Below are 10,390 nucleotides of genomic sequence, written 5' to 3' on the forward strand. Positions count from 1 at the left end.
AACACTAGGGAAATGGACAAGAGGGACATGGACATGGACAAGAGGTCTCCATGGCTGAGAGGTCAGACAGGTTGTGAGCAGAGCTTGGTGACTGCTTCAGAAATGAGGATAGGAGAAGCTGCTGGAGTCTGCCATCTGCACAAGGGGGAGTACAAACAGCCAGAGTGTGACAGAAAAGGAAGGAGGAGCTGGGCATGGTGGTGCACACCTGTAATCCCAGCACTTGGGAGATTGAGACGGGACAATTGTAGTTTGCAGCCAGCCTCAGCAGCTTAGTGAGGCCAACAATTTAAGTTGTGCTTCAAAATAAAAGTTAAGGGCTGGAGTGTAGCTCAGGTAGAAGGTCCCTGGGTTCAATCACCAGTACTGAAGGGAGGGAAGGAAGAAGGGGGAGAATGGACAGCAGGCTGTGAAGGTCCTACATATGGAGGTAGAGCAGAGGCCTGCTTGAGGAGAAAGAAAAGCATGCATGGGCTAGTGAGAAGGGCCCAGCAAAGAAGGAAAAGTGGTTCCTGAAGGAGAGGAAGATAGGATCTGGGCACAGAGGCAGCCTGGTGTACACGCTTCTGCATCCAGCCTCGTGACCAGCTGACCAGAGTCTGCGGTGGCCTTTCTGGGGCCCACATCTGACCGTGTTCCACCTAGAATTCTGCCGACTCTCCAATGCCTCCCAAATAAAGCCAAAACTTAACCGGGCTTCCTAATGACGTTCACCAGACTTGGCTTGAAGCGCCTTTCTGGAACATCGTGTGCCTTCGCTATAACCTTTGTCCCAAGAACTGGGAGTCGTTCATCCTTCCGACTCCTGTTCCGACCCGATGGCCCGTCCTCCTGTAAAGCCTCCCTGCCCACCAAACCGGGATAAAGAGCTGTGCCCCCTCCCCAGCGCGCTCCTCCCAGGGGCCCGGCCCGGCACTGCGACGCCCCCGTGTGGTCAAGGGGCCTGGTGGCGGCGGGCAAGATGGCGGGCGAGCCCGGGCACCGCCTCTTCCGCCCCGCTGGGCGTCGCACGAGGCCGGCTGGAAGGGGAAGTGAGTCAGTGTCCGCGGAGCCGGCCGGCCCAGGCCCAGGCCCGCGCCCGCCGTGGCCCCGAAAGGCCCTGGGGCGGCGGCGGCTATGGCTGGGGGCCCAGGCCCGGGGGAGCCCGCAGTCCCCGGTGCCCAGCACTTCTTGTACGAGGTGCCGCCCTGGGTCATGTGCCGCTTCTACAAAGTGATGGACGCCCTGGAGCCCGCCGACTGGTGCCAGTTCGGTGGGTGGCGGCGGGCCAGCGGGAGGCGGGGGGTCGCGGGCACCCGGCGCCCAGGCCTGACGCCCCCCGCCCCGCAGCGGCCCTGATCGTGCGCGACCAGACTGAGCTGCGGCTGTGCGAGCGCTCGGGCCAGCGCACCGCCAGCGTCCTGTGGCCCTGGATCAACCGCAACGCGCGCGTGGCCGACCTCGTGCACATTCTCACGCACCTGCAGCTGCTGCGGGCGCGGGACATCATCACCGCCTGTGAGCGCGCGCGCGGCCCCACGGACCCTGGGGCTGAGGGATCCGGGGGAGGGAAGACTGGCTCAAAGCCCAGCGAGCCGGCGGGACCACACGGAGGGTACACACACACACACACACACACACACACACACTCGGGCCTCAGACTCCTTTTCCCTCTTTGGCATCCCAGGGCACCCGCCCGCCCCCCTGCCTGCCCCAGGTGCCACTGCCCCGAGGCCCAGCAGCATCCCTGCACCCTCTAAGGCTGAGGCCTGGAGCCCCCGGAAGTTGCAGTCCTCAGCCTCCACCCTCCCCTCTCCAGGTAAGCGGGCCCTGAGAAAAGGGCCAACCTGACCGGGATCATGGCTGCAAATCCTGCTGCTGGTCTCTGCCTGCCTCTCACTGGAGTCTTTATGAAGTTTTTCCAGGCTCCCAGCTCCAGTCCCGGCCTGAGCTTTTCCCGGTCCCAAGCTCTGATTCCCTTCAGCCACTACTGCCATCTCCAGCCCCTTCCTCTACCAAGGTGGGTGACCCCTGCCCCCTCACCAGGGAAAGTTCCAGACAAGGGGGAAGAAACTTGGCCTTTGCTGCACCAAGAGCCCCAGTTGGCCAAGCCCAGTCAGCTGGGAAGCATCTGGGATTGGGAGAGCTTGCAGCCTGGGCAGAGGGTAGGAGACACACTTTACCTGATCCCGGTCTCTTCCAACAGACAAGCCCAGAGAGCTCAGTGTCCCTCCTGCAGGGGGCTCACCCCTCCCCGTTCTGCTGGCCCCTCTGTGAGATTTCCCAGGGCACCCGCAACTTCTCGGAGGAGCTTAGGATCGGGGAGGGCGGCTTTGGGTGTGTATACCAGGCGGTGATGAGGAATACTACATATGCTGTGAAGAGGCTGAAGGAGGTAGGTATAGCATCCTGGCAAAGGCACTGGAAGGCTGTCCTCTAGCACCTGCTCCTCCAGTCCCTCACCTGCACCAATCCTCACTTCTCCAGTCCCCTTCTACTCCACAGCTTCCCCAAGCAACTCTTTCAGGCCTCTGATTCCAGTTCAAGGACCCCAGCCCCTCCATTGTTCTGGGCTTGCGGCAGGTAGCATTGCAAGTGACTGGTGAACCTTGGCTCACACTTTTGCTCTTTCCCTGCCTCTTCCTCCACTGTACCTGTGGCTGTAGGAAGCTGACCTAGAGTGGACTGTGGTGAAACAGAGCTTCCTGACTGAGGTGGAGCAGCTGTCGCGGTAAGCCTCAGGGGTACCCCTGGCTCGGGGCAGAGGGAAAGCCATCCCAGGGCTCCATCAGGTTCCAGGACTGCATATCACAAGACCAAGCTCCCTTGGGTCCCTGAGTCCTACTAGGGCCAACCAAAGTGAGGGAGCAGTAGGAGCTGCCCACTCCTTCTAACCAGATAGGAAATGGTAGAGCCCAGAGAGCCAGAGGGCTCAGGCTTCACTTTTTCTAACAGGTTTCGTCACCCGAATATTGTGGACTTTGCTGGCTACTGTGCAGAGAGTGGCTTCTACTGCCTTGTCTATGGCTTCCTGCCCAATGGCTCCTTAGAAGACCGTCTCCACTTCCAGGTAGGCTTCCGTGGCCATTTCCCAGGACCCACAGCCCTCTCAGCACCTGGGTGGAGCTGGGTGCAGATTCTAGGCTGCTAGCTCACCCATGGCCCCTAGCTCAAGATTTGGCCCAAAGTGGAATGTTACTTTCTACAAAACTCCTTCCCATGGCCTGGCCTGGCCCTGGTTTTTGGTCTAAGAAGAGGATTGGCTCAAGCTTCTGCTTCGGGAGAGCAGAGTAGCTGAAGGGTTTTGTCAGGACAGCCCTTAAGGAAAGGGTGCCAGCAGGCACAGGTTGTCCCATCTAGGCCCAAGGCTTGGCACCACCTAAGTGACATTCCCACAAGGTCCAAGGGCCAAATGGACACAGGAACGAAGTTCCTTGCCTTTCCACTTAAATTGAGTTGAAGAGGGGGGGTGCCCTTGAAACCTTCTTGACCACTCAGAGACAAAGTAATGACCTCCAGGAACCCAAGCCCATCACATTCTATTGCGAATCCTGAGAAATGTTATCCAGCCACCTTCCCAGCCTCCGAGCACTTTTTGAAGCCATAAAATCACTCAGCCTATACCCACTTATGGATTTGGTCATGGACATTCTGCTCATTTTCCAGAAGAGGAACTAGGCTTAGAGAACAAAGTGACTTGGCTTGGTCCAGGCCACATGGTGACAGGTGGACAGAGGGTCAGGGTCAAGGAGCAGCTAACACACCCACCCCTGTTACCATGTCTTTGCCCCCTTTGCCACCCCAGACCCAGAACTGCCCTCCCCTCTCCTGGCTTCAGCGACTGGACATCCTGCTGGGCACAGCCCGAGCCATCCAGTTTTTACATCAGGACAGCCCAAGCCTCATCCATGGAGACATTAAGAGGTGAGACCAGCTTGGGAGACCTGCAAGGCCAGAGCCCATGGCCAGAAGAGCCCTGTCCTGAGAATCCCCCGTGAGAATCAGCTGGCCTGGTCCTGATTATATGATAGACACAGCTGGGGACCTCAGAACCTAGGGATGCCCAAGGCATTGAATACTCTGGCGTGGTACAGGTATGGAGATGAGGCTGCCAGTTGGCTCCACTGATGAGTGGAGGCCAGGCTGGGTGAGAGCACCCCAGAAATGCTGGTCCCCCCAGGCAGCTGGGACACACGGGACAGTGCTAGCCACCCACCATGGACAAGACTCCAGGCTGGTGACCTTCAGTGCAGATTCGTTGAAGCTACTTGGATGCGGAGGGGAGAGTGGGCCAGGCCTGCGCCAATGCCACTTCTTTATCCTCCAGTTCCAATGTCCTTCTGGATGAGAGACTGATGCCCAAGCTGGGAGACTTTGGCCTGGCCCGTTTCAGCCGTTTCACAGGGGCCAACCCCAGCCAGAGCAGCTCTGTGGCCCGGACGTGCACCGTGCGGGGCACCCTGGCCTACCTCCCCGAAGACTACATCAAGACAGGACGGCTGGCCGTGGACACCGACACCTTCAGCTTTGGGGTGGTGAGCCATTAGCCTCTCATCTGGCATTAGGCAAAGGCAACAGGGCCTGGAGAATTATGTGTCAGAGCCAGAGCCCAACCTGGTTAGAAGCCAGTAAAGCTTCAGTTTCAGGGTCCCTTTCATGGTTTCCTTTCTTTCCCAGAACCTAATTTTGTGTTGGTAATATTCTCATTCTTTCCCCCCAATACTGGAGGTTGGACTCCCAGGGCCTTGCACACGCTAGGAAAGCACTCTGCCACTGAGCTCCATCCCCAACCCTCTTTATTTTATTTTGAGAGAGGGTCTTTCATGTATTTATTTATTTATTCATGTATTTATTTATTTTGGTGGTACTGGGGGTGGAACCCAGAGGCTTTCTACCTCTGGGCTATATTCCCAGAGCAATGTTTATATTTGATTTGGAAACAGGGTCTCGCTAAGTTGCTGAGAGCCTCTCTAAGTAGCTGAGGCTGGCTTTGAACCTGTGCAATCCTCCTGTCTCAGCCTCCCAAGCGCGGGGATTACAAGCGTGTGCCACCATGCCCAGCCTGAGAGAGGGTCTTTCTCAGTTGCAGAGGCTAGCCTCAAACTTGTGATCCTCCTGCCTCAGCCTCCCAAGTAGCTGAGATTATAGGCGTACACCACCACGCCTGGCTTAATTTTGCATCAAGCAGGCCCCCCAAATTGTGTAAGCTTTGATCTCGTAACACTTGGCTCAGGATCTGCTGGGAGGCATCATCTGCCTGTCCCAGGAACCTATCAGCCCTGATCTATGTCCACCCCAGAGGCCACCTCGCTGCCAAGGCCTGGGGCAACATTCTATCCTGCCCTGTCTAGGTAGTGCTGGAGACCTTGGCTGGCCAGAGGGCTGTGAGGACACATGGTACCAAGACCAAGTATCTGGTGAGCCTCCTGAAGGGAGACAGGGTGGGAGGGAGGGAGGTGCTGTTCCCGGTAACCAACAGGTGCAGTCCTGGAGGATGGAATGATCCAGAACACGGTGCTCCACAGAAGTCTGTCTCTGCTGCTGACTCATCTCTGAAAATGGGCAGGGCCCCAAACAGCTTCCTTTGCCTTGTGAGGAGAAACCTGTCTTTCTTCTGTAAATTCTGTTGTCCTTGCTGTCAAGGACCCCCGCCTGGACTGGGGACAGGGAGGGTACAGTCCCAGTGCTCTGGGACCAGAGCCACAGTGGAACTCAGAGAAGGCAGGGGCCTAGGAAAGGCAGTGGTAGAGAAGTAGGCTGAGACACCTTCCCCTGGGCCCTACCAGGCAAGTAGCAGGTAAAAAATGCTCCCTGCTGGGGGCAACTCCCCAGCTCCACTCCTGCATTCTTGCCTGTCTGGCTGTGCAATGAATTGGGACCAAGAGACAGGAAATCTGGGTTCTGCTTCTCACTGGACCTCAGTTTCCCTGTGTACAAAACAGACTTAACATACATCCCATGTTCAGACAATTCCTGGGCCCAGAACATGCTTGGCCACTGTTTCCTCTTTACCTTTCCTTTTGATTGCATGTGGGAGGGGAGGTATTGGGGATGGAACCCAGGGACATTCTAATTCCCAGCTACACCCCCAGGCCTATTTTACTCTTTAATATTTTTTTTTTGGTAGTACTGGGATTCCTGGAAACCCTTCTACCTCTGGGCTACACTCCCAGACCCAATATATATATATATATATATTTTTTTTTTTTTTAAACAGGGTCTCTTAAGCCAGCAAGGCTGGTTTCGAACCAACACGACCCTCCTGTCTCCGCCTCCCAAGCGCGGGGATTACAAACGTGCACCACCACGCCTGGCTACTCTTTAATTTTTTTGTGTGTGTGGTGTTAGAGATTGAACCTGGAGGCATTCTACCTCCAAACTACACCCACAGCCTGATTTTTTTAATTCTTTATTTTGAAACAGGGTCTCACTAAATTGCAGAGGGCTTCTAAGTAGCTGAGGCTGTCTGTGAACCGCGATCCTCCTGTCTTAGCCTCCCAAGTACGGGGATTACAAAATGCCCACCACACCCAGCTTTTATTCTTTAATTTTGAAACAGGATCTCACTAAAGTTGCAGATGGCCTCACTAAGTTGCTGAGGCTGGCCGTGAACCTGCCAATCCTCCTGTCTCACCTCCCAAGTACTGGGATTACAAGCAAGTGCCACCATGCCCAGCTAACCTTTTCTTTTTTTTATTTTATTAGTACTGGGGATTGAACCCAGGGGTATTCTACCTCTGAGTGACACCCTCAACCCTTTCTATTTTTTATTTGGAAAAAGAGTCTTGCTAAATTGCCGAGGCTGTCTTTGAACCTGCAATCCTGTGACAGGCTCCTAAGTACTGGCATGATGGTCTTGAGCCACCATGCCTGCTCCTCTTTAATTTTTACAAACTTGTATACCTCCTGTCACTACTTCTCCTGCATGGGCTGTCTGTTCTGGGTCTCAGTAGGGACTCAGTCCAGCCAATAATCTGTGAACCTGATTTGACCCCTTCTTTCTCTGCATCCATCAGTATGTTGTCTGGATCCCTGTTCAAGTGTCACTTCTCAGGTCCTGTTGGCAGCTCTTTACCCTCCCAGTAGGTTGACTCTGTGAAGCAGGACCCAGGCTCTTTATTACTGTCTCCCTAGAGCAGCGCTAAGCACACAGTGGGTATTTAATCTGAAGAAAGAAGACCACAGGATTAAGTGGCTGGAGCCTGGGAATTCAGCTAAAAGTGTAGCCACCCAGAGGCCACAATCATGGTGTCTGTCCCACAGAAAGACCTGGTTGAAGATGAGGCTGAGGAGGCTGGGGTGGCCCTGAAAAGCACCCAGACCACTCTCCAAGCGGGCGTATCTGCAGATGTCTGGGCCACTCCCATCGCTGCCCAGATCTACAAGAAGCACCTGGATCCCAGGCCTGGGCCATGTCTGCCCGAGCTGGGCCTGACTTTGGCTCAGCTGGCTTGCTGCTGCCTGCACCGCCGAGCCAAGAGGAGGCCCCTCATGACCCAGGTAGCCCTGGGGAAGCCAGCTGGCCACTGAGACAAGGTGGCCAGCTAGAAAGCCTAAATTCCTGGCCCTGCTCAATAGCAAGCTGGACATAGTGCCTGCCAGCTCCTGGCATTCCTTGCTCCACCAAACTGAGGGACCTTGTGGGCCTGCTTTACTGGACAGGGCTCTGATCCCCTGTCACTGACAGGAGGAAAAGATTCTTCCCATACCATCTACCAGAGCCACTGTGCCACTGCACATCTGCTTTTTCTCCCACCTCTTACCCTCTGGTGACAATTGAGAATGGAGTCCTTGGCTTTGGTAGCCATGACTCCCAGTACTCCTTGTGACAGGGGCAAAGGGGCAGGCTTTCCCAGCTGCTGGGTGTGCTACAGCTGTGCTCTTTCTGAGAATGCTTTTCTCCACACAGGTGTACGAGAGGCTGGAGAGGCTGAAAGCAGCAGTGGCTGGGCCTCCTCAGGAGCCAGAGTCCACTGGCCCCAGCCCTGCTTCCCCACAGGAGAATTCCTATATGTCTACCACTGACAGTGCCCAGAGTAGGGGCACCCCCTGGCAGCCCTTGGCGGTGCCCTCAGGAGCCCAGCCTGCCCAGCAGCTGCAGAGAAGCCCCAACCAGCCTGTGGAGAGCGATGAGAGCACGGCTGGCCTCTCTGCTGCCCTGCACTCCTGCCGCTTAGCTCCAAGCTCTTCCCTGGGCCCGGCGCCCCTCAGAGAGGCCAGCTGTGTTCAGGAGGGCACCGCTGGAGAGTCAAGCTGGGGAAGTGGTCCAGGCCTCCGGTCCACACCTGTGGAAGGTAGCTAGGGGGACAGGTGTCCAGAAAGGGACCAGGAGCCTTCTTTAATGATAGACCCCATGTCCCCACACAGGCCTTCCAAGAGGAGAAAACTGGGGCCCACCATTCAGCTATGCCCATATCAAGCCCAAGGCCACAGAAAGGGGTCAGAGAATGGCCTAGTGCCGTCTTGCTTCCCTTCCTCAGGTCACACACCCCCAGGTGGATGAGGAAAAGCCAAAAGCTCATTTCCTAGCCCTTGTGCCCAACCCCACCTGAATGCCATGACCGTGGAACGCTCTGTCTGGGCTCCTGGCCTCACAGTTCACTGAGGAGTTCTGTCCCGAGGCCAGCGAGGCAGGTGCTAGGCTGGGTGCTGGGAAGACTTGTGTAGCTAGAGCATCACCAAGAGTTGGTAGGGACAACTAAGAGGATTCTCTCTCTGCTCCAGGACCACCCCTGGGCAGCTCTGCATCATCGTTGTCACTGGAGCCACTGCAGATCATCATCAACCCTGCCCGACAGAAGATGGTAAAGAAGCTGGCCCTATATGAGGATGGGGTCCTGGATAGCCTACAGCTGCTGTCATCAAGCTCCATCCCAGGTACTTGAGGACAACTCAGCTTCCCAGGGAGCCAACCCCCAGGGGTCCCCCTCCCAAGCCCATACATGCTCTGCCAGCTAATCTCCCAGGTATCCAGGCACACTTTCTCATGCCAACCCTGAACAGTACAACGTTTGTTCTGACTGCACAGATAAGGCATCCACTCACCAAGGGTGTGGGTCAGCCAGGCAGGTCAACCACCCCCATAATGGCTCCCATAGGAAGACCCTGACCCAGTCCCCTCACCACCCTATCCCAGTACCCTCCTTCCCCTAGCCTGAGGGTGTTGGTTACCCTTTATTGCCACAGGAATTTTCCACTCCCGGTACCCTTAAGTATTCCAGAGGGTGCTCCAGGAGCCAAAGGGGAAGCGGGGCCCAGCCCTCAGGCCAGGCCTTCTGGCAGACAGGGAGCCTCCCTGTCTGCTGACTGGCATTTCCTCTTCCTGCCTAGCCTTAGACCTGGACCACAAAAGCAGACAGGGGCCTGAAGAAAGCGACGAATTTCAGAGCTGATCTCTTCACCTGGGCAAATCTCCCAGACCCAGAAGTCAAAGTTCTCATGGTTGGAAGTTCTCATGGCACGTGACACCCCTCAGCAGCCTGTGGGCAGCAGGGGTGGGGGCACAGACAGAGCCAGCCAGGGAGGCTGCTGGAAGCCACTGTAAGGCAGGACATCTCAGACTTAGAAGCTCAGAAGGAAAGCAGGTGAGGCCTGGGGCCCTCTCAGACACTTGGAATTTGAAAAGTGAAGTATAGCTAGCCTGTGGTTGAGTCTATTAGCAAAAAATGAGAATGCTAAGGTCCCCTAGAGTCCAGCAGCGGGCCCTGCCTCCAGCCAGTGTATGCAGGCTTCCCTGGAGACCCACAAGCTGACTAATGGACCACACATGCCTCCATGCCCAGTCAGGCTCCCTGGGCCACAGACTCGGCCTCGGGCCCAGGCACTGGTGGTGGCAGAGGGGCTACCACCCAAGGTCTGGCAAGGCCAAGCGCCATGTTACCCAGACAGTGAGAAGTCCCAAGAAAGAAGGAAGTTGGGAGCAAGGCAGAAAGGGAAGGGCACCATTTTCGGGAAAAAGAAAACTGTGACTCACATTTGTAGAAGCCAGTCAAGTTTTGTGTAACCAAGTGTCCTGTTGAGTGCCTTCGAAACTAGCCCAGGGCAGTAAGTAGCACAGGCTGACGATCATTTCATGTTGACAGTCATGAGTCACACTACATGCCCCACGAAGCTAGGCATTGGTGAAGTCCAAGTTGTCCTCAAATAATAAAAACTCATGTTTTCATCTCTCGCTCTTTTGGTGGAGTTTGTTGCTCTAAAAGCCTCAAGCTTGCCCAGTGCTTCCTGTCTCAGGGTCCTCGTGGGTCCAGCCAGAACTCCAGAGCTCTCAAGCCCCGGAGGTTCTTGTTTCTACTCCCACTTAGCTGGACCCAAACTGGAAACAGAGTCGCAGTGCTGCTAACTTGCACTTTCCTGTGTCCTTTTTCCTCCCATATTTCATGGTTTTCAATGGTTTTAAATAGTACTTTCC

The 10,390-nt window shown here is 55.7% G+C and overlaps 1 protein-coding gene across 3 annotated transcripts; it reads left to right on the forward strand.

Annotated features, from left to right (window-relative positions):
- Nucleotides 1-1,116: 1,116 nt before the first annotated feature.
- IRAK1 (interleukin 1 receptor associated kinase 1) lies at nucleotides 1,117-9,371 on the forward strand (the record flags this gene model as incomplete). 3 transcript variants are annotated; one of them, XM_080719135.1, is made up of 14 exons in its annotated part: nucleotides 1,117-1,252; nucleotides 1,330-1,497; nucleotides 1,667-1,798; nucleotides 1,896-1,999; nucleotides 2,186-2,374; nucleotides 2,646-2,710; nucleotides 2,935-3,049; nucleotides 3,785-3,903; nucleotides 4,307-4,514; nucleotides 5,331-5,396; nucleotides 7,243-7,479; nucleotides 7,889-8,273; nucleotides 8,704-8,856; nucleotides 9,310-9,371. In XM_080719135.1, the coding sequence occupies 14 exons, from the start codon at nucleotides 1,117-1,119 to the stop codon at nucleotides 9,369-9,371; spliced, it is 2,139 nt and encodes a 712-aa protein (XP_080575261.1). The 3 variants fall into 3 exon arrangements, with proteins under 3 accessions (XP_080575261.1, XP_080575262.1, XP_080575263.1); XM_080719136.1 differs by having other exon boundaries at nucleotides 7,979-8,273; XM_080719137.1 differs by lacking the exon at nucleotides 7,243-7,479.
- Between the last annotated feature and the right edge of the window lie 1,019 nt (nucleotides 9,372-10,390).

Source organism: Muscardinus avellanarius (assembly GCF_963383645.1).
Source record: "Muscardinus avellanarius genome assembly, chromosome: X".
In the NCBI taxonomy this organism is placed as follows: Eukaryota; Metazoa; Chordata; class Mammalia; order Rodentia; family Gliridae; genus Muscardinus; species Muscardinus avellanarius.